Source organism: Podarcis gaigeae (assembly GCF_964106915.1).
Source record: "Podarcis gaigeae genome assembly, chromosome: 9".
NCBI lineage: Eukaryota > Metazoa > Chordata > Lepidosauria > Squamata > Lacertidae > Podarcis > Podarcis gaigeae.
The window spans coordinates 67,319,453-67,346,048 of NC_139685.1; the positions used below are offsets into that span (position 1 = coordinate 67,319,453).

General features: G+C 44.6%; 1 protein-coding gene across 1 annotated transcript in view; it reads left to right on the top strand.

Moving 5' to 3' along the window:
* RASGEF1B (RasGEF domain family member 1B) overlaps positions 1-26,596 on the top strand; it is a 249,594-nt gene that overhangs the window by 8,375 nt on the left and 214,623 nt on the right. The window contains exon 2 of the mRNA XM_083756618.1: positions 26,009-26,056. Coding sequence (XP_083612744.1) covers positions 26,009-26,056 — 48 coding nt within the window. The remainder of the gene's footprint in view (positions 1-26,008; positions 26,057-26,596) is intronic.

Genomic DNA, 26,596 nt, shown 5'->3' on the forward strand with positions numbered 1-26,596 from the left:
AATCTAAATTGCCCCACTCAAGCTTCTACTTTGGTCCACAGGGGAGAAAATATAGGTCCCCGTGTATCACACCTGTATTTTCCCACCACGGAGCAAAAAAGCAGGGATGCGGGGTGAATTTAAATTGGGAAAGTAGAAACAGAGGAAACAAATTTATACAGTGATACCTTGGGTTACAGACGCTTCAGGTTACAGACTCCGCTAACCCAGAAATAGTACCTCGGGTTAAGAACTTTGCTTCAGGATGAGAACAGAAATCGGGCTCCGGCGGCGCAGCAGCAGCGGGAGGCCCCATTAGCTAAAGTGGTACCTCAGGTTAAGAACAGTTTCAGGTTAAGAACGGACCTCCAGAACGAATTAAGTTCTTAACCTGAGGTACCACTGTATGTCCCTAGCTCACACTACCTGGAGGATTAAATTTGCAACAGCCTCACCTCCACATTTAGGGAAATAAAAATGAGGAATTAAACACGGGTTTCTTGGTGTAAGATGTAGTTTGGCCCTAACGCCCCAGGTCCGGTTCCTGGCACCTCCAATAAATAAGGCCATGTACATACTGGACATTTAAATCACCTGGCTTCTCCCAAAGAATTCTGCCACTTACCCTGCAGAGTGCTATTAATTCCCAGCACCTGTTGCAAACCACAACTCCCAGGATTATTTAGGGATGGAAAGGTGCCTTCAAGGTGTGGTGTGCATGCAGCCTAGGATCTCAGTTAGGTCCCCATTCCTGAGCCTCACATGTTTTGCATCACACCCCAGTTCCCCTGCCCCTTCTCCCCTTTTTATTTTAAAGAAATGCTTTGCTTAAGGCAAATCATCTAAGTTTTCTTTGAGCCAACAGCTGCATTCACCCAAAGATCTGGATATCATCACATCTAGTTTGATACTGGGTGACCTTGGCAATAGTAGGTTTGCGCTGAAAGAGTGGTTCAAGCTGCCCTGCAGAAGCCCCTGACCAATTTCTCATTTGTTTTTTGAGTTTTTTTTGGACAATAATATTTATTAATTTTCAATAAACATAACAAAGAATAAAATATGCAACAACACAATAGAGAAATTTAAAAGAAGAAAAAAGAATAACAAACTTAACATACCTAAACAGAAAAAAAGAAACTCAATTAATTGAAATCCATTTTCATAAACATTTTAGTTGACTTCCTCTAATCTCCTCCATCTGAATTTCCTCTTAATTTGAATGTAGCAGTTTCCAATATCATTATTTCATAAAATAAAAATATTACAGCTGTATTCCAGTTTCTTTACCTTTCTTATAGTACATTTTCTTATTTATATATTTAAATATAATTTAATCCTAGGCCTGATTGGTTCTTTCAAGTGGTTACATTTCTTTAATATTAGAATATTTGTTCAAATAGTCTTTAAATTTCTTCCAGTCTTCTTGGTAGTCCTCTTCTTTCTGGTGGCGGATTCTCCCGGTGAGATCAGCCAGCTCCATAAATTCCATCATCTTCATCTGCCAATTCTTCTACCGTTGATAATTCTTGTGTTTTCCATTTTCTGGCTAGTAAAATCCTAGCAGCTGTTGTGGCATACAAAAATACTTTCACGTCTTGTTTGGGCTATTCAGTACCTACTATCCCATTTGGCACAGGTTTTTGCACTGGAATCCTACGTCTTTTTATTTGCAACTCACTCCTGAGCAAGCCTCCCTCGTTTAACATTGCCTTTGAAAGAAGGCTTGGTGGGGAGAGAGAAAAAAAGAGGGAAATGATCATTGTTTGCTGGTGTTCTTAAGCTGAAGCATTGCACTGTGAACCCCTGTGGAGACGAAACACTTCTTTCCTCTGGGGGGGGGGGTTAGATGACAATATTAATAACAAGCCCTGAGGCTAGATAGATCAGCCTCAGAAAGATCCCTGAAGTGACAGGCAGGAACAGAGAGAGCTTGCCTCTATAGCAGAGCATATGGCTTGCATGTCAAAGTGCAGGTTCAGTCTTTTGCATCCTGCATCAAGAAATCCCAGGTATCAAGGCGGGTGAGTGGGGATTCCCATGGTGATGTAGCTTCTTTTGACTCCAGTATCATATTTAGCTTGTGAAATCCACATGTTGCTTATTCGAGAGAGAAAGGTGAAGTTTCTTTCCTCATTATAATTCTCCCCCACTTCTTCTCAAAGGGGCTTTGAGCAGATGGTGTACTTCTCCAAACTAGCAGATTTCTCAGAGTCATCTTTGCTTAGCATCAGACTACAGTGGTTCCTTGGTTCTCAAACGCCTTGGTACTCAGACAACTTGGAACCCAAATACTGCAAACCCAGAAGTAAGTGTTCCGGTTTGCGAATATTTTTTGGAAGCTGAACATGCTCTGTTTTGAGTGTTATGCTTCCATTTTGAGTGCCACACTTCAGTTTTGAGTGCCACGCTTTCGTTTTGAGTGTTACGCCAAGGTCTGTCTGATTTTGCTATTTATTTTGCGTTCTTGTGGTTCTTTTGTTTTTGTGACTGTGTGGAACCCAGTTCTGCTACCGATTGACTGATTGTGTGACTGCAGTGCATTGTTTACTGCTTTCATTTTATGGATCAATGGTCTCGTTAGATAGCAAAATTCATGTTAAATTGCTGTTTTAAAAAGTCTGGAATGGATTAATCCATTTTGCACTACTTTCTATGGGAAAGCATGCCTTGGTTTTGGAATGCTTTGGTTTTGGAACGGACTTCCGGAACGGATTAAGCTTAAGAACCAAGGTACCACTGTATTCTTTTAGTACAGGGGTGGGGGATGTTGTTGGATTACAACTCCCATCAGCCTTGGCCATGATGGCCAGGGCTGGTGGGAATCCAGCAACATTGGGAGGGCCAAAGTTCCCCAGCCCCACTCTAGTATCCTTAATAAGTGGGATCTGCAACAGAACCTCACCGCTGGAAGTGCTTGCGTGGAGAGAGTCAGCCATCCCCCCATAACGTCTTCCAGGGCCTGCTCTGAGTTTGAATCCAGACACAGGATGGGGAATATGTGGCCCTCTATATGCTGGTTACAGATAGGTAGCCGTGTTGGTCTGCCATAGTCAAAACAAAAAAAATTCCTTCCAGTAGCACCTTAAAGACCAACTAAGTCAGTTCTTGGTATGAGTTTTGGTGTGCATGCACACTTCTTCAGATACACTGAAACAGAAGTTTCCAGACCCTTCTATATAGTGAGAAGGTGGGGAGGGGTATTACTCAGAAGGGTGGTGGGAATGGGTGATTGGCAGATAGCTGTGATGAGCCTGTTGACGACTCTTAACGACTGCAATAGGTCTTACAGGAAGAAGCGAGGGGTGAAAAGGTGAAAAATGGCTTTGTCATGTATAATGAGATAGACCTTACGCCAAAGAATAAATGGACATAAATCGGACATCAGGAATCACAAGACAGAGAAACCAGTAGGAGAACACTTCAATCTCTCAGGACATTCTAAACAAGATCTCAAAGTAGCTGTTTTACTACAAAGGAATTTCAGAAATAGACTGGAAAGAGAAGCTGCTGAATTACAACTTATCACCAAACTTAAAACCATTGAGAAACCTGGTCTGAACAAAGACCTTGGATTCTTATCTCATTATACATGACAAAGCCATTTTTCACCTTTTCACCCCTTGCTTCTTCCTGTAAGACCTATTGCAGTCGTTAAGAGTCGTCAACAGGCTCATCACAGCTATCTGCCAATCACCCATTCCCACCACCCTTCTGAGTAATACCCCTCCCCACCTTCTCACTATATAGAAGGGTCTGGAAACTTCTGTTTCAGTGTATCTGAAGAAGTGTGCATGCACACGAAAGCTCATACCAAGAACTGACTTAGTTGGTCTTTAAGGTGCCTCTATATGCTGTTGAACTCTCATCAGCCCCATCCAGCATGGTCAGGTGATGGCCTTCATAGGATCCAACTCCTAGGGGCCGAGGGGTCTTTGCTCCCTCCCCAATAAAATATTTGAGAGGGTGCCCCCAAAAGAGTTGCCATTCAAATGACCTGCATGTACCATGTCATGTGGTTGATTATGTGGGGTGGGGCCTACCTGCCCCCTCCATATTTTGTTCAAGTTGGTGCCCCTGTTGGTCTTTGAGGTCCATCAACAGGTTCCTCATCCTGATCTAGGCTTTCCGAGGTGTCTCTCTCACATTTGAAAACAGCAGAAGCAATACAGAGATGAGGATGGAACTAATAATAATAATAATAATAATAATAATAATAATAATAATAATAATTTATTTATACCCCGCCCATCTGGCAGCTTCCCAAAAAATATTAAAATACTGTAATACATCAAACATTAAAAGCTTCCCTAAACAGGGCTGCCTTCAGATGTCTTCTAAAAGTCTGGTAGTTGTTGTTCTCTTTGACATCTGGTGGGAGGGCGCTCCACAGGGAGGGCGCCACTACCAAGAAGGCCCTCTGCCTGGTTCCCTGTAACTTAAACAGCAGGACATCACAAAGATGCAAAAGCTCAGTTTAAGGCTCTAATTCGATGCACACTTTCCAGAGAGTAAGCTGAGACTTACTTCTGAGTAAAGAAGCATATGCTCCAAGTCCCTCTCTCACATTTCGACTGGATGCAAGTCTCTAATGCGGGCATCTCCAACCTTCGGCCTTCCAGATGTTTTGGACTACAATTCCCATCATCCCTGACCACTGGTTCTGTTAGCTAGGGATCATGGGAGTTGTAGGCCAAAACATCTGGAGGGCTGCAGGTTGGGGATGCCTGCTCTAATGTGCATGCATACTCAAACCACATTCCCTCCACCCCTTGAAAGCCGAAGAAAATGTGTATTTGGGGTTCGTTGTTTCCATATCTTAGCATGTGTGGATTCCGCTCCTTGAAAAGGAGAGGGGAAGCACGGTTCAGGCCCAGAAAGATAATCTGCTGAATCTAATTTCTGGGTTGCTGGAGAATTCTCTATCTTCATTAACATCCTCTTCTTGACATTTGTGCTGAGCCAGCTTTCAACATCCAGAAGAAAAAACAAACTACAAGCCCACCACTTACCAACTCACTCTGCCCCTCTGCCCGTTAGATTTTTTATGATGTCAATTTTTCACTTGAATCAGCTAAAAGGGACTTGCAGAACATAATCTCTTAATCTTAATTGTTTAATCATTTATAGGTTGCTTTTTCAAATAGCTGTTTTTTTTTTAAATGACTTACAGCATGTTCCAAGCACAAACAGCCCTGCTAGAATATCAGTAGCAGTCCCGCTCCCCTCTTCGGACTATATTCTTTCATAGGGGTGCCACAGAGAAAGAATAGATTTGCCTTTTCTTAGGATATGACATTCAACAGGAAGCAATGGACACATGAACCGGTAAATGAAAAATTTCATTTATCTTGCCCTTGCTTTTACGGTAGCACAGGTTGCTGTCCGTGGTGCTGCAATTGTTCGATTTGGGATCAGTATTCAGTCCGGTGATATTTGTAAGTTTCAGGGCAGGCAGAGTGAAAATGACTGCTGATGTTTGGTTTAACCTTCAGAGGGTGGGCGAGTTTGAGTTGTTACCCATTAGAACAAAATCAAAACAGCTATAGCTCCGCTGCACTGTTTCCTTAACCAAGGCAGTTCTTATCAATTTACATCCCTTAATTCAGCTTCTTGGTCTCTTCCTTGCCCTCTCCTGGTTACTTCCTGTGCACTCTGTCACTTTCCAGTGTTTTGGATCTCTTAAAGTGCCCCATCTCTTTTTATTTCTTGCAATTCTTCACCTCCAACTTTTCAGGCTTCTGACCCCACAACCTTTCGGCTTACCCAGTTTTCTATATTGATGTATGTACAGTGGTACCTCGGGTTACAGACGCTTCAGGTTACATACGCTTCAGGTTACAGACTCCACTAACCCAGAAATAGTGCTTCAGGTTAAGAACTTTGCTTCAGGATGAGAACAGAAATCGTGCTCCGGTGGCGCAGCAGCAGCAGCAGCAGCAGCAAGCCCCATTAGCTAAAGTGGTGCTTCAGGTTAAGAACAGTTTCAGGTTAAGTACAGACCTCCGGAACAAATTAAGTACTTAACCTGAGGTACCACTGTACAATATTTTGACTTCTTCTCCACTTTCAGTGGATCGGGAGGAGAGTCTTTGGTAAGTTTCTATTTCCCCTTAATTGCAACCCCCCCCCCCCACAACACCTATGAAGAAACTTGAGCAAAACCTCTGTGTCTAAACTTTTGACCCTCCTGTGACCATCATCCTGAACAAAACAGCCCCATGTACTTTTAACCTTCCTGTGAATTTTTGGCCCTCCTGTGCACAACAGCCTTCAAACCAAAACCACAAGTTCTGATCCTTTGCAACATGAAACATGCTAAATTGTTTGTTTGTGTGTTTGTGTGTGCAGGGAGACACAGCAAAGATGTATAAAATTACGAAGAATGTGGGAAAAAAATGAATGAGTTCCTCCAGTTAAATCCAATGGCAGTAGATTCAGGAGAAACAAATGAAAATACAGATGTAACGTAAGGAGTTCATGGACACAAAATCTGATACTGGCCACTTGGTTAGATGGCTTTAACATTATCTTTAAAAATAGCAAATGATCTGTCACAGGCTATTGACCATAATAGTGCAAAATGGAAACTCGGCAGTCAAATGTAGTTTATCTCTGAATATCCAATGCTGGCGAGGTGCTGGCCATCTACACTGTGACATTTCTGGGACATTCAGGCAGTATATACACCATACATTTAAATAGCACCATCCCAAATTCTGGGAACTGTAGTTTACCCCTCTCAGAGCTACAATTCCCAGAATGCTTGACAAATTGCCATTCCCTGGATTCTTTGGGTGAAGGAGAGGGAAAGTGTTTTGAATCTCTCCCCAGACCACTTGAAATATCTTTTCAGCCTATTGTAGCAATTGTAGTTTGCACTGCTAGATGCTGCATGATTTTCAATTGTATTTTTATTGCTTCTTCTATTTCTCATATACTGTATTCGTTGTATCATGGTATGAATTCCATGGAGGTCAAATTGCAATACAATAAAACGCAGTACATAAGAAATGAAAGAAGCCATAAAAATAGAATTAATAATCAATATCAATATTGGATGCAATGGATGTGTTGTCTCCCATCTTCAGCTGCAAATTCACAGAACACCTAATTGAATCTTGCAGACCATGGACCACAGCTTGGGAACCCCTGCATTAAATGTTTGTGGTTTATGTGCCTTGGTTGGAGGTAAAGGTGAAGGTAAAGGGACCCCTGACAATTAAGTCCAGTCGCGAATGACTCTGGGGTTGCGGCGCTCATCTCGCTTTACAGGCCAAGGGAGCCAGTATTTGTCTGCTTCCGCAGACAGTTTTTCTGGGTCATGTGGCCAGCATGACTAAGCTGCTTCTGGCGAAACCAGAGCAGCACATGGAAACGCTGTTTACCTTCCCGCCGGAGTGGTACCTATTTATCTACTTGCACTGTGTGCTTTCAAACTGCTATGTTGGCAGGAGCTGGGACCGAACAACAGGCGCTCACCCTGTTGTGGGGATTCGAACCGCCGACCTTTTGATCGCCATGCCCAAGCGGCACAGTGGTTTAATCCACAGTGCCACCCGTATCCCATTGTTTGGAGGTAAAGGGACTTTCAGAGCCACTCATACATCTTTCCCCCAATTGCTATTAAAATGATGATCCTGTTCTCAGTATGACACAACTGAGTTGAGTCTAGACAAAATTGCAGCAAGTTCTTGCTTATTTGTGTAGGAATTTGTTTGAGGGTGGAGTTCCTTTAGGGGCAGGAAATTTTTTTAATGAGCTCTCTAATTAGGCTTTTGATGGAATCCCTTAATTGATGTTTGCTCAGTTTGTGAGCTCTTTGGCTATTTAATTAATGCCTGTTTATTCCAGCAATGTTTGATAAGTACAGGCGCACAAATGTTATGAATAAAACACGGAGTCTCATGAGCTCTGGGATTCCTAATTTTGCCAAACCCCTCCTCTTGAAATGAAATCTGGTGGAAGCAACGCAGCTCAGAGAGTGTGAGTGGTGAGCCGGGAAGTCATGATCTTGAAGGATGGGCTTAGGGGATAGGTCAAGATAAAGCGACCCCTGACTGTTAGGTCCAGTTGTGACCGACTCTGGGGTTGCGGCGCTCATCTCGCTTTACTGGCTGAGGGAGCCAGCATACAGCTTCTGGGTCATGTGGCCAGCATGACTAAGCCGCTTCTGGCGAACCAGAGCAGCGCACGAAAACACCGTTTACCTTCCCACCGGAGCAGTACCTATTTATCTACCGTACTTGCACTTTGACATGCTTTCGAACTGCTAGGTTGGCAGGATCAAAAGGGGATACTTTGTGTGAATACTTTGGTAAAGCCTGTGAAGAATGCTCAGGCATGTTTTCCATATAAATGCTACCATCGCTCTTAAATTTGAGCAGAATGAAGCCAGGCAGGTCATAAGCAGAGAGGAGGGACGTTGTAGGGAGATTCTTAAGATTTCTTATGCAAGCCAGCAGAGGATCATGCTGATAGGGGTTAAAGCCCTTAATGAAGGGCTGAGGAGCATCTTTTCCAGTCCAGATGTTGTGAACAACTTTCCAAGATCCACATGCCAGTTGTGGCTGTGTATAGAGGCATACCCGCTCACCCACTCTGAGACCCCACAGCTAATTCTCCCCTGGCCTCCTCGCTGGCCCAGGTAGAACCAATTCAGCCAGCTAGCCCTAGGGATTATCTAATTATTTTTGAATTTTATTGTTATTCATGTTTTTATACTGTATTTTATGCTGCTTTTATAATTAAGTGTTTTAAAGTGTTTTAAATTTGTTGTTAGCCGCCCTGAGCCTGGTTTTTGAACCAGGAAGGGCAGGTATAAATAATTTTTAAAAATTTATTATTATTATTATTATTATTATTATTATTATTATTATTATTAAAAGGGGTGGAACAGTGTGACTCCTACCTCTGTACAGCAGGCTACGTTCCAAGGCACATGAAGTCAGAAATTTCTATAAACATACATGGGTGGCGCTGTGGTCTAAAAACCACAGAGCCTAGGGCTTGCTGATCAGAAGGTCGGAGGTTCGAATCCCCACGACGGGGTGAGCTTCCGTTGCTCAGTCCCTGTTCCTGCCAACCTAGCAGTTTGAAAGCACGTTAAATTCAAGTAGATAAATAGGTACCACTCCAGCGGGAAGGTAAACGGCGTTTCCGTGTGCTGCTCTGGTTTGCCAGAAGCAGCTTAGTCATGCTGGCCACATGACCCGGAAGCTGTTGAGCGCTGCAACCCCAGAGTCGTCTGCAACTGGACTTTTTATCCCACATAAACACATCTCTTCATCCATCCATCCCAGCTAGGCAATATGATTAAAGGGTTCAGGGATCCGCAATGTGTTTATTATTATTTTTTAAAGATATGTATTAGAGTTTTACTAAAAGCAAAAAGTTACAGAATAAAAGATAAAAAAATACAAAAAATACAAAAATACATAGAAAAAAAGAAAAAAAATACAAAATGCAGAGAAAATAAATAGAAAACAGTTAAAAACAAATCAATCTTTTCATATCTTAGATTTCATTAACTTATTTCCCTGACCTCCTCACACCTCCCTTTTTTGTATTCCAGTTCACATGGTTAATTCAGCAAATCCTTACCCTCTTTGTTTTTATCTTAATTCTATATCTTAACATATTATAACTTTATATTTTCATCCGTTATCAATCCATTTTTACATATTCTTATTAACCTTGTTGCTAAGGCCGCTTCATTTCAATCCGGCATCATTTTAACATTCATTAATTTTACAATGTTTCTGCAAATAGTCTTTGAATTTCTTCCAATCTTCTTCCACTGACTCTTCTCCCTGGTCTCAGATTCTGCCAGTCATTTCTGCCAGTTCCATATAGTCTATCACTTTCATCTGCCATTCTTCCAAGGTGGGTAGATCTTGTGTCTTCCAATACTTTGCGATGAGTATTCTTGCTGTTGTTGTTGCATACATAAAAAATGTTCTATCCTTCTTTAACACCAATTGGCCGCCCATGCCCAGGAGAAAGGCCTCTGGTTTCTTCAGGGATCTGCAATGTGTTTACTTCAGGTACGTCCAGCCATTGCAGCTGGACAAGCTTTTGGGTGTCCCGCAATGTATTGAGATGTTCTACATGGTGTTTGCAAGTTCTTCAGCTCACTGTCCACAACCCCCCTCACTTTTGTGCTAACAGCATGCCAGACTCTGAGACAAGAATGGATGTCAAGTTGATTCAGTGACAGCAGGGGGGGGGGGAAGTGGGGGAAAGAAAATATCTCCTATAAATCTGCTCCTGATAAATTTTGATAACATAACCTGGAGGTTCTTGGAAAGGAGATAGAGACATAATTGGCGCAACGGCTGCTGGCAGACATTTTTTTTTTTTGCTTTTCACCCATGGTTGGAAATGAAATACTGCCACAATCGTCGATAAATGAGATGGGAGGGAAGCACATTGCAGGTCAAGGGAAAAGGGCAGGAGGAATTGGTCAGGACATCCGTGCAGGAAATAAATTGCATCCAGTCTTTGAAATGCTGCCCGTTATTGAACCTGAATTGTTTTTAAGTCTCTCTTTCCTATCTGACTGGACAAGTTGATAGCTCGGTATATTAAAGGACAAGACCTGACAAAGGACTGAAATGTTAATAAACGGCTCCGCAATCAGCACTAGAAGAGAAATCTTGATAGAACTCAAAAGTTGGTTGCGTTTTGATGGCTCAGTGTGAGGCTGCCATGTTTTATTTAAAAATGGAATCAAAGTCAACAAAAAAACACCCCGATTCTCTGTGCCAGTTTTAATAAGACGCAACACTGGATTTCAGCCTGCTTTTTTACTCTTACTCTTTTCAAAGTTGGCATCATTAGATAGGTTTTTATAAAATAAATGCTTCTCGAAAGTTTTTAAGGGCTCATCCACATGTCTACTTGTCCTGCTGCTCGCCCCCCCCCCCCGCCAGGAAAAAAACCCTCTTTACGGCTGAATCGGAGCAAATGTCAATCAAGTTTTTCTGTGGATTTCTCTGATTCAACAGTAAAGAAAAAGTTTTCCCAGGAAAAATGGAGGTGCGAAGGCAAAATCACTTCCATCCATGCCTGGAAAGGACAGGACAAATGGGAAACCTCTTGGGCCATTGCTTCCCAGGTGTTGTTAAGTATAACTGGTTTAATTCATACTGAAAATGGGAATGTCTGTGTATTGCATATCCTCCAACATTCTCTGATGAAAATAGGTTGTTGTTGTTGTTTAGTTGTTCAGTGGGGTCCGACTCTTCGTGACCCCATGGACCAGAGCACGCCAGACGCTCCTGTCTTCCACTGCCTCCCGCACTTTGATCAAACTCATGCTGGTAGCTTCAAGAACACTGTCCCACCATCTTGTCCTCTGTCGTCCCCTTCTCCTTGTGCCCTCCATCTTTCCCAACATCAGGGTCTTTTCCAGGGAGTCTTCTCTTCTCATGAGGTGGCCAAAGTATTGGAGCTTCAGCTTCAGGATCTGTCCTTCCAGTGAGCACTCAGGGCTGATTTCCTTAAGAATGGAGAGGTTTGATCTTCTTGCAGTCCATGGGACTCTCAAGAGTCTCCTCCAGCACCATAATTCAAAAGCATCAATTCTTGGGCGATCAGCTTTCTTTATGGTCCAGCTCTCACTTCCATACATCACTACTGGGAAAACCATAGCTTTAACTAAATGGGCCTTTGTTGGCAAGGTGATGTCTCTGCTTTTTAGGATGCTGTCTAGGTTTGTCATTGCTACTCCATGGATGAAAATAGATGTTGTTGTTTAGTCGTTTAGTCGTGTCCAACTCTACATCCCATTAAACAACAACATAGCTACTCCATGGATGAAAATAGGTACATCCCATTAAACAACAAGAGTAATAATTTTACTATATATACCTTGCCCATTTGACTGGGTTGCCCCAGCCACTCTGGGTGGCTTCCATCATATATAAAAACATAATAAATTGGGGTTGGATAACTCAATACTGGATAACTCAATACCTGCCAGCATTTCTCCAATGAAAATAGGGACGTCCTAAGGAAAAGTGGGACATATCAGAGGATTATCCCATTTTAGCCTTATATTTGCACCCCATCGTGAGCAGCTTGGGTGAAGGGCATTGTGGGAAATGAAGGTATGCTTACAGAAGTTGAGTAAGGGGCTTTTAAATTTCACAGGGTGATTTTATCTCAGTGTTTTGTAACCATAAACGATTCAGATGCCTCAATTTGCCGGGCTTTTCAAACACTAGAATTTGTGCGTCTGAAGGTTTTATTGAAATGAAGTGTCACACTGCTGGTGGAACAGATTTGGCTGCCCAAGCCATTGTGTGGTTGCCTCTCTGAGAAGCGCTACACAGATTCCTCTGCAATCTTCGCAGCACTTCTCCCTGGGCACCTGGCATTCAGAGGCTTAGCAAGATGTTTTATTAAAAAAGAGAGAGATGCAGAATTAATAAGCTTCTGGCCACAGGAAACCTGGAGTCAAACAATCCATTCTTCCTGACTCCCCTTGGGAAGCTGGCAGCCTGATCTTAACTGGGGGCACAATTCCATCAAAGTTAAGCACTGTTAAACCTTATTAAGTTCAAGGCGAGGAACTGAAGAACTGTGCATCTATTCTATGAAATCAGTTGCCTTCAAAACGCTTCACTGTGCCCTCTGTTTTTTCAGAACTGCCATAGAAATATTGAGGGCTTTTTCCCCCAGCCAAAACTCAGTTCAGGTAGACACTATGGCAAAATGTAAGTGTGGATAATCTCTCAGACCAGTGGTCCATTTACCTGAGAATTATTTACACTGACTTATCTCCTGTATCAGCTTCTACAGCCACGTCAGGTGCTGTAACTCATGAACAGTTTGACTTCACCCCTGAAGGTGTACTTTTCCATGGTCTCCAGAGACAGACAGATGCCACCACCAACAAAAATCCAAACTGACTGCAAGCAGGGCTTTTCCCCACCCAACCTGAACTCACTGGAACTGAGTTCTGGCACCTCTCAGGTTGGCCATTGCCTTTAGAAGAGTACGAGGGAGGTGTTCATGGTGAGTTTTGGCACCTCTTTTTCTGTAAAAGTAGCACCAACTCCAAGTAACTCTCCAGGATTTCAGGCCAACATAGAGATGCTAGGGGGTTTTCTGCATGCAAAGCAGATGCTCTACTACTGAGCTATGGGCGTTCCTCCACTGCTATAAGGAAGCTGGGGCCGTTGTCCCTGCAAACAGTTGCCTACCAAAGTAGGCTCCAGAACTCTCCTCTAGACAAGGATGCCAGGAATTCTATCCTAAGGACTGCAGATTCAGTAACTGGAATATCTAAAGCAGGGGTCAGCAACCTTTTTCTGTCGTGGGCCGGTCCACTGTGCCTCAGACCTTGTGGGGGTCTGGACTATATTTTTTTGGGGGGGGGGGGAATGAACAAATGCCTATGCCCCACAAATAACCCAGAGATGCATTTTCAATAAAAGGACACATTCTACTCATGTAAAAACACGCTGATTCCTGGACCATCCATGGGCTGGATTGAGAAGGCGATTGGGCCGCATCCGGCCCCCGGGTCATAGGTTGCCTACCCCTGATCAAAAGCATCCCCCTTTCTCTCCTCATCAAGTCATTTTTCCTCTTCTTTGTGGGGGGCGGCAATTTCTTCACAGCATCACAACCTATCCCAGAGCCGTAGGTGCGATGTGCCATAGGTGCGATGTGCCAGTTTCTTCACAGCATCACAACCTATCCCAGAGCTCTAGGTGCGATGTGCCAATTTTCCTTTTCTGGAAGGAATGATCTGACTTCTTCCCCTTCTGCCTACCAGCATCTGCACCACTTCTCCCGCTCTGTTGCATTAACCTAAAAAGCTTCATGGCTCTCTTGGCATCAAACCCTCTCTGCATATATTAGAGGCATTTCAATATTTTTGTTGCTGCTCCGTCTTGACAGCCTGTGTTATCCTGACCTTACAGTGAACTTCCCAGTAGCTCTAATCCTCTGCTTTGATTCTTAATGTTTAATACATTTTTAAAAACATGCACACACATTAGCCTGCTTTATCCAGAAGGAGAGTGGAAGTCCCTGGCTTTTGATTTGTAACGTGCATTGAAGTGTCAGACAGAGCAATTTGGTTCCCTGTGGTGAGCTGGAGCAACAACCCAGATACGGCTCTTGTAGAGCTTGCTCTTCCTGAAATGTGAAGAGTTGAAGAAATCCACCAAGCCCTCCTTTCTGCTCTCTTTTGGCAGCATCTTGTCATGGACTGGCTGGAGGCACCAACTGGGGAACCCCAAAGGTAACCCCCAGGGGAAGAAAGCTCAGAGGCAGGGGATTGGTGGTGGGATGATGATGAGTGGTCAGAGGGAAAACAGGGAGCAGACTGGGGAGAGGAGGTGTCAGAAGCTGAAAAGGAAACAGGGTTTCGTGAGCAGGAAGAGTCTGTGGCAGAGAGCAGTCCAGAACCAGAACCAGAAGTGGAGGCTGAAGAGGAGGGGAGCCAAGAGCCAGAAATGAGACAGGTTGGTGAGGAAGCTAGGATGTCTCCTCTTCCTGTGATATGCAGCTCCCCTCCCCTCTGGTCTCCCAGAACCCGAAGAGGTATGAAAAGAGTGGAGCAAAGGCAGGCAAGATGAAGGAGCCTCAGATTGCTTGGGAAGGAACCTGGGGAGAAGGAGACTTAGAGGGCTGTGAGAAGGCAGGGACCTTCAGTCCTTGCAACTGTCTCATTGGGGAAAGATCTACTGAGAAGTGTTGCTGTGCTCACTAGGCCTGACCCTCTGAGCCATTTTCTTTTTTGAATAAATAGAGTCAGAGCTTTTTTCCTTTAAAAAAATGTTTAGGGGCACTCTCATTTTGACTCAAGAAAATCACCATTTTGTAGTTCAAATCAGGAAAAATAAACACTGCCCCTCAATGGGGACAAACTTTCATCAGTAAAACACCACACATCCACATTCCACACTGCTTCACACATTAAACGCTTGCTTCTGTCTGGGACTCAGGAAACACCGGGAAAGGAAAGGAAGCCGCCATCGGAGGTGGTAACAATGAAACTGACCAATCACCGTGTTAGATTCCAGCTCCTACTTCACACACTAAACACCCGCTTCCGTCTGGGACTCAGGAAACACCAGGAAAGGAAAGGAAGCCGCCATTGGGGGGTAGCAACGGAACTGACAATTCACTGTGCTACAGAAGAAACTAATGTTTTAAACATTTTTAGTTTCTTCTCCTGTTAGATTCACAAAATGTTTAGGGGTATGTGTATCCCTGCCACCCCCCCAAAGCACTGAATAGAGTTAACTTATCTGGCACCGTATGAGCTATTGCTGACCTGTTCCTGACACCTGCCCTAATACTTCTTCACTTTGTCCTACACCTGCATCATTGTAGCTTCTGCATGCAGAAGGTCTCAGGTTCAATCCCAGGGATCTCCAGGTAGGGCTGGGAAACGAATCCCATTGAAATCCTGGAGTCAGTGTAAACAATACTGAGCTAGATGATGCAGTATTCTGTCTCAGTAAAAGGCAGCTCTCTATCATACATTACCCAAGACACCCCATGCTCTAAGGCAGCAAACTTTAAGTAGTAGATTGGGGGGCTGCCCACCCTTTTGGGCCAGTTGACACAGCTATAATTTTGAGAAAGTGTTGTGGGTGCCAGTCATAAAATGGTTACCATGGAGGTGTAGCAAAAACACTGAAATGGGTATTTACTGAAATCTTTTGCAGGTGCCATAGGAGGTACTGGAGGGCCCAGTGGTGCCCACGGGCACCATGTTGGTGACCATTGCAGTAGATTAATCAACTAAACCTTTAGTTGATTAATTGGTCGGGAGTCTATTTTAATCAGCAGGGCAGATGTCGGTGCTCAAACAGCAAGCTTTAGTTTTGTAATATCAATTCCTCAAATGTTGGCAAGATCCATTCAAAAGCGAAACCAGTTAGGAGAAGATCCAAGTTTGTCCCGTGTGTTGAAAGAGACAATTGAAAGAGAATTAGCACTAAAGCTGTTTCCTTTCTTTTTCTTTTCTGTTCCTTTTTTTTTTTGAAAGTGCTGCAGACTTGACAGAGAAGAATGAGGGGGTGAATAATTAGATCTTTAGCTGCGACATTATGTTCAATACACCAACCCCCCCGGTTCACTCGGCTGCCTTCTGTACAAATGTACAGAAAAGCCTTTAAAAAAAAAATGAAATGAGAAAACTTTGTTATTGTAATGATGGGTTGTGCATCTGGTGGTTTTCAGCTTTAAAGCACTTTGCAAATTCTGATAGGGCTGATATTTTGTTCTATCACACAGTTGCCTCCCTGAACAGCCTAATTGTGTGGAGAGCGGAGGCTATCTAGGTCATGCATCCCATCAGTACAGGGATTTCCGCTTGTGCAATGGGACTTCCAACCCCTCGCCTCCCCCTGCACGCATCCTGCACCCTCCCCAGATCTGTTCTGTAGGCTTGGGGCAAATCTGCCTGGAACGGATTTAGGGAATGCATAGGGAACCAAAGGGGGTAGTTTAGGGTTGCCACACAGAAGAGCAAAAAAAGGACACATTTGTAGGTGGGGAGGGTGGGGGGAGGAAGAAAAAATAGCAGTATTAGTGTATGTGCAGTAAAATAAAAAAAGGTGTACAGTGGATGCTCAGGTTGCAAACGTGATCCGTGTGGGAGGAATGGATCCCACAGCATTTGCAACGTGGGTTGCAATTTGGCACTTCTGTGCATGTGTGACCACCGAAACCCAAAAAAAACGCAACCTGAAGGATCTGTAACCCAAGGTATGACTGTGTTGAAATATTTAATAATGGTAATAAAAATGAAAATAAAAGTAAAAAAATAGAGTAGAAGGAGAAGGGGAGATAGAGTTAAACGAAGAAGGGGATGGCCCACGCCCACCCCCGACTGATTTCTAAATCCGAGGACTGTCCCCAGGAAACAGGGACGTCTGGTAACCTTACATTAAAAAGATTCCCTATGCAGGGCTGTCTTCAGATGTCTTCTGAAGGTTGAATAGTTACTTATTTCCTTGGCTTGGGGGTCACATAACTCCAAACTCTCCAATATTTATCAGATGAAATAAATATAAATTTAAGGAACTGCAGAAAGAGGAGGAAGGAAGTTGAGTTTTGAAATGTTAAAATGAGTGTAAAACTATTGAAATTCATATAACTGAAAATTACAAATAATTTAAAAACGAAACAAAAAACATTTCTCCAATGAAAACAGGGGTGGGTGGCGCTGTGAGTTAAACCACAGAGCCTAGGGCTTGCCGATCAGAAGGTCGGCGGTTAGAAACCCTGCGACGGGGTGAGCTCCCATTGCTCGGTGCCTCCTCCTGCCAACCTAGCAGTTCGAAAGCACGTCAAAGTGCAAGTAGATAAATAGGTACCACTCCGGCGGGAAGGTAAATGGCGTTTCCGTGCACTGCTCTGGTTTGCCAGAAGTGGCTTAGTCATGCTGGCCACATGACCCGGAAGCTGTACGCCGGCTCCCTCGGCCAGTAAAGCGAGGTGAGCACTGCAACCCCAGAGTCGGCCACGACTGGACCTAACTGTCAGGGGTCCCTTTAAGGAAAAGTGGGACATTCTGGGATCAAACCAGAAACCGGGAGGACTTCTGTAAATCCGGCACTGTCCCTGGAAAATAGGGACATTAGGAGGCTCTGCAACCATAATCTGCCAAGGAACCCCAAAGTCTCTTGGAAAACAGTTAATAAAACCCCCTCTAGAAGATCAGGCCTAACAAGCTGATTGCCGCACCAGAGATAGGTCACTGCTCTCCACCTGCTCCAACATTGGGCTTGAGCGACAGGTAGCCACAAAGAGCTGTTGCCCTGAAGGGGATGCCTTGCATTTGCTGCCTGAGCAGTTTCTTTGCAAATCAATTTATTACCTCGCTTCCCCCTCATCTGCTGCAACTCGACAGCCAGAGCCTATGACCCAGAAGTGCTCAATCAATCAGCTGCTTACCTGCTACCGCCAGTGACCTTTTGCTTTGAAATAAATAAATAAAATTGAATATGGATAGATGTGCATGCTAGAGCTAAGCAAAAATGTCAAAATTGTGTGTGTGTGTGTGTGTGTGTGTGTGTGGATGGTATATGGAGGTGAAGACTGGCAATAAAATAAAAGGTTGTCTTGTCCCCTTCCACCAGTGGAAGTCTCTGCTGAATCTCAGTTCCCTCTGCAAATCATAGAATTGCAATAATAATAATAATAATAATAATAATAATAATAATAATAATAATTTATACCCCACCCATCTGACTGGGTTTCCCCAGCCACTCTGGGCGGCTTCCAACATAATATTAAAATACAATAACCTATTAAACATTAAAAGCTTCCCTAAACAGGGCTGCCTTCAGATGTCTTCTAAAAGTCTGGTAGTTATTTTTCTCTTTGACATCTGGTGGGAGGGCATTCCACAGGGCGGGTGCCACTACCGAGAAGGCCCTCTGCCTGCTTCCCTGTAACTTGGCTTCTCACAGCGCGGGAACCGACAGAAGCCCTTGGCGCTGGACCTCAGGTGTCCGGGCAGAACGATGTGGGTGGAGACACTGCTTCAGGTATACTGGACCGAAGTAGGAAGGGACTCCAAGGGCTGTCTAGTCCAACCCCGTGCAATGCAGGAATCACAGATACAGTGGTACCTCGGGTTTCATATGCTTCAGGTTACAGATGCTTCAGGTTACAGACTCTGCTAACCCAGAAATTGTACCTCGGGTTAAGAACTTTGCTTCAGGCTGAGAACTTTGCTTCAGGCGTGGCAGCAGCGGGAGGCCCCATTAGCTAAAGTGGTACCTCAGGTTAAGAACAGTTTCAAGTTAAGAACAGACCTCCAGAACGAATTAAGTTCTTAACTCGAGGTACCACTGTATATAAAGGGAAGCTTTCCATTCCCAGAATTCAATGCCCTCCTTGTCATGAGACAAAGGTTCTTGAGAGCAGAGGCAGTAAGGCCTACAAGACCTACACAATCATTCAAGACTGCAAATTGTAAACTGTAAACTGTTAAGTCACTGTGACTCATGACTTGAGTGAAGACTCATTCTCCCTATAAAAGTAACCAGCCTCTCTGTGGGCCTCACTCTGTGTCAGTGCCTGTGTGTCTCAGCCAGTGTGTCTGTTGTGTTGTTGCAGACAGAGGGGCTCCAGGACTCTAGTAAATCACTAAGACTGTGCCTCTGTGAAGAGTCAGATAGCTGCTATGAGCACTCTGTGTATGCTCTTTAACTATGCTGTTTCTGAACAAGTTTATTTTCTTCAGTAAAACTTTTATTCTGTTTATGAAGAAGACTCTGCTTGATTAATTTGCCACTGTGCAACACTCCTCAATCCACACCCCTTCCCACCAGCCCTGCTTTGCACCCTCCTCATGTGCTTTTGCGTGGTTGGAAAGTTATTGAACTCTGATAATGTTCTTGCTTGCTTGGAGGGAGTGATGTAGGCCCCGTGTGTGCAGCGAGAAACCTCTGGAATATAGCCTACTGAACAAAGGTTAAGATCCATGGTTCGTTGCCCCACACACCACAGGTAAACAGTCCAGGGAAAGCTGCCCATGATGGAATGCTGAAAAACCTCCCTCTACTTCTGCAATCATGTATTGTTGCAGTGCACTTGCAATATTGTAATGGGATGCGGGTGGCGCTGTGGTCTAAAGTTAAACTGTAGCACCCTGCTTGTGGTTAACACTTAGCTGGAATGAAATATTCAATGCAGCAATAGAGAAATTAAAATAATAATTTATTTGTCAGACAAATAAATGATAGGCACAGTGGTATATGGTTACCAAAGCTCTGCCTACTCCAGCCCTGATGGTCAGCACTTATATTTCCTCAGCCCAGCCCCCTTGCTCCTCCTTTGGCTGCATCTGTCCAATCAGCCTGGTTGAAATTCTTATTGGCTGTTTGCTAGAACCAATCATAAAAGATACACCCATTTCCTATTACCTTTTATGGGAGACAAAGAGCTATATTTCCTTCTATCCATAAATGGTAAACAAGTAGCCATATATCTTACATTTGCCTCAACAAGGCACCTTAATTACCAGATCACCTTTTGCCCTTGTTGCCCCTCCATTCCAAAATAGATGGCTAAAACAGATGGCCCATTGTGTCTTACATTTTGTCTTAAACAGAGATCTTGGGTTCACATTCTCACACACCATCAATGAAATAAGAATCTAACATAAGAATCTAACATTTCTTACTTTCTAAATCCTTTGCATAATTACATTTAAGCCAACAAATCTCATACATTAACATAGATAGCTTTTTAGAAGAAAAGGCATTTTCAAATTAAAACTCTTCAGTTTACACCCCCCTTTCTCGGCCAGCTGCTTTCCCCATTAGCTCTTGCCCTTTAACCTTAGGAAAATGTGGCTAAAGTCTCTAATGGGAGGCACATGGTATTATTTTCTGTTAAACAATAAATCCTACTATTTACTAACTCTTAATTAGCGTTTTTGCAGCTTGATTGTATAATATGTAGGGTCAGTAACCTTTGCTCCCAGCCTATAATTCCCTTTTACAACTTTGGCTCCTGCTATAAATCAGGGGGGCCCTTGTCCAGGAGGATAAACATCTGCCAAAGTCCTTAGCCAGCTGGTTTTCTGCCTGGCATGAAAACATTTGCAAATCTTTAAGCTCATTTTAAAATACAGGCCTTGATCAGATGCCTCAAAACCACTGAGCCTCTTGGGCTTGCCAATCAGAACGTCAGCAGTTCGAATCCCCATGATGGGGTGAGCTCCCATTGCTCTGTCCCAGCTCCTGCCAACCTAGCAATTTGAAAGCACACCAGTGTAAGTAGATAAATAGGTACCGCAGTGGCAGGAAGGTAAATGGCATTTCCATGCGCTCTGGCTTCCATCACAGTGCTCCATTGCACCAGAAGTGTTTTAGTCATGCTGGTCACATGACCCAGAAAGCTGTCTGTAGACAAATGCCAGCTCCCTTGACCTGAAAGCGAGATGAGCGCCACAACCCCAGAGTCGTCCGCGACTGGACCTAATGGTCAGGGATATCTTTACCTTTACCTTTATTCCCCGGTTATTCTCTATGTTTACATAACTGTGAAAACCCATTTTTGCTGGGATATTTCTGAGCAGTTCATGATCACCATGAGGCAGCAGAGGCAATCTCTTTCCAGCATGGAATGGTTCCAACTGGTTTGTTCAGCTGCCAGACTGGGAAATAGGATCATCTGGTGCAGCTAAAAGGATAAGATTATGGCAGAAATTTAGCATTACAGTAACCTAATTGTGAATGGTCAAAGTGGCTTATTTTCAATTGGCAAGATGCACTTAAATCATTTTACCTAGCAGATGGAAAGCATGGATGGATGAATCTGTCAACTGTGATCTCTCTCTGTCACTCATTTTTTCCCATTCTGTGTGCCCAGTTCTTAACATTTATGCAGCAGTTTGTGAATTTTCCTTTACAGTCCTTGTCAGTAAATTTCTACTTTTAGCTGCACCTGAAGTTTCCCAAACCCTACCCCTGATAAGGCCAGGGAAAGGTGGGTGGGTGTTGTTTGCCCAAAATGGCCTGGTGGGCTGGATTAGGTCCACAGTCCACAGGTTCCTTTGTCTACAGTGATGGAAAGGCACTTTCTGGGGCTTCAGCCGGGGATCTTACCTGTAGAAACCAGGACTCATCCAGATTAGTCCTTGGTCCCAAGACTGATGCCCAACACAACTCAAATTCTCATCTCCCCCACCCACTTCCCTGTCACTTGATATTTTCACCATTGACCCAGAGGTGACAGGAGCATATGGACTTTATTGGGAAACTAATTAAAGTGCCATCAATACCCATTAGATACCCTTGCACTTTGGGATGTTAATTTGAAAGGACCTGCGGGCTCTCATAATGTGATAAATGCTCCGAGTGTTACAGGGGAACCAACAATCATTATTTTTCATTGATAAAACCTATGCCGCTGCCCGTTGAAACCTTTGCACCCTTTGGAAATGTCAGCTCCGAGGAACACTTCATCAGTGAGCCACTTAATTTTTGTCACAGAATCCTATTAACACACTGAGCCGGCATCGAGTAATGGCTACGAAAGCAAGCTGTGGAACAAGAAGTCCCCTGATTCAAATCTCACTTCTGCACGCTCTGACTGTGGCTTCAGGCTAGTTGCTCTGGCTCAGTTGAAATGTAATGAGAAACCATGGTTTGCTGGCATGCAAATGAGCCTATGAGGGACTTGGGCTTGCATGCTCCCCTTCCCTTCAGTGGCGTTAGGTGCGGGCCGCCCGGGTGTCACCACTGAGGGTGTGTGTGTGTGTGTGACAAAATGCCAGGCACCACTCACCGCGGGGCCTGCAGCGCGCCTGAGCCACATGTCTCTCCTGGGAGAAACATGGTGGCCTGGGCATGCGCAGGCTCTGCCTTGCCCAAATGGTCCACCCGCTGCCTCCCCCTCAGCTGTAGGGCGGCTGAGTATGAGGAGGCAGGCAGACTTCGGATGCCCCGTGGTGCACCCTGCCCCTATGGGCACTGTGCCTCACCCCTGGGTGCGCCGCCCCAGGCGCCCAAGCAGCTTCCTCTGCCACTGCTTCCCTTCTCCCCCTATTTCACACTTGAAAGGAAGAGATAAATTCTTAAACCAAGCTTCCTCAAACTCAGCCCTCCAGATGTTTTGAGACTACAATTCCCACCATCCCACCTCTGGTCCTGCTAGCTAGGGATCATGGGAGTTGTAGGCCAAAAACATCTGAAGGGCCGAGTTTGAGGAAGCCTGTTTTAAACCTCCACTTTTAAACAAACCACGGTTTCCTGTGACATCCAAACTTGAGGAATCGTGGTCAATTTAAACAAGGGTTGGGAACCTTTTCACCCATTAAGGGCAACATTCCTCAGGTGTAGTCTGTTATGGCAACATAACAGTGATTTGAAAAGTGGGTGGAGGTAAAGCAAAGAGGCTCAACTTGTTACAAATCTTTCCTATCTGTCTGTGGCGTCTTTGCCAGGAAGTACTGCCAAGAGCACTCCTATCTCTCCTTTTCTTCCTTACCTAAAGTTTTAATGTGTTTTAAATAATTGAAATGACAACTCATTAGTTCAGCCCCTGCCTTTCCCCCAGACGCGCCAGAGAAATTCATTAGGGTTTGCTGATGCTCGTCTTGTTAACTCTGCCAGATGTTTTCCAGTTCATGAAGTGGGATTGAGAGGAGACCACAGGGGAAAGAGTAGGGGAAGGGGAGATTAATGGATAGGCAGGCCCTATGTTGTTGGATTGAATGGGTCACACACAATCCAGGCAACAATCTCCTCTGCTAGCACACACAGGTAGCAGCCGATAATTCTTTTTGATTATCTAGGACAAGGTTGAAGAACCTTGGACCCTCCAGATGTTGAACTCCAAATCCCATCAGCCTCAGCTGGCATGGCCAGTGGCCAAGGATGATGGTAGCCCAGCACATCTGGAGAACCATGGGATCCCAATTCCTGGGCCAGGAAACTGGTTTTTAACTGGTGGGCCAACACACATAAGTGGTTTGCACGCTGAGCAAGGTTGCGTCACATCAGCGGCATTATTACTCTTTCATGTTGGCTTCTTTTTAAACAGGAGAGAGGCAGGGATAGAGGGAGAAGGGGAACCCGCTGCCTGTCTGTGTTTGCAGTATAGAAATGGATGGACCGGTGGTCTGACTCAGGAATAAAATACAGCTCTAAAATATAGCAGAGCTGAGGAGGAGTCACTGGTCATGGCACATGGCATGGAGGAATTTAGCTGTGTGGTTCTGGCAGTAAAATTTAGGTTGCTAGGTAGGAGAATGAAAAACAGGACCCTCGAGTTAGCTTTTTCGGAAATGATACCAGTTAAAAGGAAGGTTGAGATTCACAGGAAGGTGGAAGCGCAGGGCAACACCCTGTACTCCCATGGAATTTCTGTTGACGCATAGACCTTATTTAGCTTTCAAATCTAAGTTTATTGAGCATGTTATTGTCTAATGAGGCTTGAGAACTGGTAGGCCGCCATATGGCACCCTAGTAATAAAGTGTGACTGAGCACCACTAAAAGGTAAGATAAAGGACCCCTGGACGGTTAAGTCCAGTCAAAGGTGACTATGGGGTTGTGGGGCTCAACTCGCTTTCAGGTCGAGGGAGCCGGCATTTGTCCAGGTCATGTAGCCAGCAGGACTAAACCGCTTCTGGTGCAATGGAACACTGTAACGGAAACCAGAGCTCACGGAAACACCATTTACCTTCCTTCCCTCCTATTTATCTATTTGCACTCTGGTGCTTTTGAACTGCTAGGTTGGCAGGAGCTGGGACAGAGCAATGGGAGCTCACCCCGTAGCGGCAATTCGAACTGCTGACCTTCTGATCGGCAAGCCCAAGAGGCTCGGTGGTTTAGACCACAGTGCCACTCACTTTTAGTGAGCACCACTAAAGCCGCTAGGTCGTGGTGGTTAAAATCTTGGACTAGGACCTGGGAGAGCAGGTTTCAAATCTCAACATGGCCCTGAAGCTCCCTGGTTGACCTTGAAGCAGTCACTGCCTCTGAGCCATACCCCCCTCAACATTTTGGGAGAGCAACTTGGGGCACCCCTCCATTCCACTGTCCCCATCATTCACCTGTCCACCCATTCACCCCTCTGTCCTCCTATCTTTGCCTGCTGTCCTCCTCCTCAGCCTCAGAAGACACTCTGCTGCCTGACAGGCTAGCAGAAGGCTGCACTGGCCTGCGTGGCATTGGGAGATTCTGTGCCGACCGTCGTGGCCTCCGCCTCCTCTGGCAGTGGCATTGCCCCAGACGTACTTCCAGAAGCCAGCTGGTGTGGCCAGAGCACAGGAGCCAAAATTTCACATCTCGAATTTGGATCAGAAGCCCAGGCAGCTTCTGTCAGTCCGGGATGTCCTGCTAAAAATTGGACAATGGAGGGTATGCTTACCTACCTCACAGGGTTGTTGTGAGGCTACAAATGGGGATGAGGAGAACAATGTTCATCTTGAGCTCTTCGGAGGAACGGTGAGCTATAAATGTAATAAATAAGTAAATACCCTTCGGAACTTGTTCAAATGCTTTCCTTTCTGCTGGATGTCAGTTCAATTCTTCAGCAAATAAAACTGCATCCAGTGTGGAGCAGTCTCTTCATTTATTTATTGGTCTGATGTTGGTTTCCTTAACATTTGTTACATCTACAAACACTTTGCGGCAACCTTAAAATTTATCTTGGTTAATGGGATACTATCTTAAAGCTCAGCAGACTGTCGGGCATCTCTAAGGAAAGTGAGGGCTGGTGTGTTTGTGCACATAAATTATTGCACAGAGAGCAAGAGCAACAAGGCTGAGTGAGCTGAGAAAAGCAAATAACCCAGATGCCGAGAAACTGATCTTAAACTGGGGTCAGTGCCTTTGAGGGAACCTCTTAAGGTTGCACAAGACCCACTTTGTACTTAATGCTAAGCTACGGTTTACAGTGTAATTGTAGCAATGTCTATTCAGAAAGCAGTGAATTCAATGGGGCTTACTTCCAGGTAAGTGGGTTAGAATGGAAGCTATAGGGTGGTATTCAACTATGTTTTACTCAGGGTAAGGTAAAGAGACCCCTGACCGTTAGGTCCAGTCGTGGCCGACTCTGGGGTTGCAGCGCTCATCTCGCTTTATTGGCCGAGGGAGCCGGCAAACAGCTTCCGGGTCATGTGGCCAGCATGACTAAGCCGCTTCTGGCGAACCAGAGCAGCGCACGGAAACGCCGTTTACCTTCCTGCCAGAGCTGTACCTATTTCTCTACTTGCACTTTGATGTGCTTTCGAACTGCTAGGTTGGCAGGAGCAGGGACCGAGCAACGGGAGCTCACCCCGTCGTGGGGATTCGAACCGCTGACCTTCTGATCGGCAAACCCTAGGCTCTGTGGTTTAACCCACAGCGCCACCCGTGCCCCTGAAATTAAAATGTATCTGAATACCACCCTTAATCACTATAAGAAGGCACTTTATTTTGCCAGAACTCGAAAGGAATTAATGCTGCAAGAAAGCATTAATGTGACGTTTAAAAAACACACAATTTCCCCTCCTCAGCAAAATCATATTTCTCTTTCTTGCTTATTTCACAGTCCAGAAGCCAGTCCCGTATTGGCCTGAAGCAAAGCGCCAAGCAGAAGGTATGTTTATTAATTCAGCCATTAAATTATTGTGCTTTGACTTAATGGGTTTAAACTCCGCTTAGGTACCTGGACTTTTAGTTCTTCCACAGAGGTGGAGACAGATCTTCAAGAGAGAATTGATGGGCAAAGGAGGGATTCAGCTTCCCAAACTTGTGTCAATCAGTTATCCAGAAAGAAGAGCCAGGTTGGTTGGATGTGGCACTGTGAGGGCCACCAACTGCAAAATAACCAATGCCTCAAGAAGCTTCAGAAGGTGCGGAAGAATATTATTATTACAATTGGATACAACTGGATGCCATTTTGAATCAAGATGATGGACTGAACCTTTAGAAACTGCATTGATCTTACCTGCTGATTGATTTTGTTGGTTTCTTCGAATTCTGAAGCAATGCTGTGTTTGAGACTGCTAGCATCGTGAAGCGCAGGATTTCACAAAGCCAGCGACTGTATCTGTCACCACCATTATAATTGTATTCAAGGGATTTGGGGTCAGTTTGGCCACAATGTATGCAAAAGAGGTGACCTTAATGGCTAATA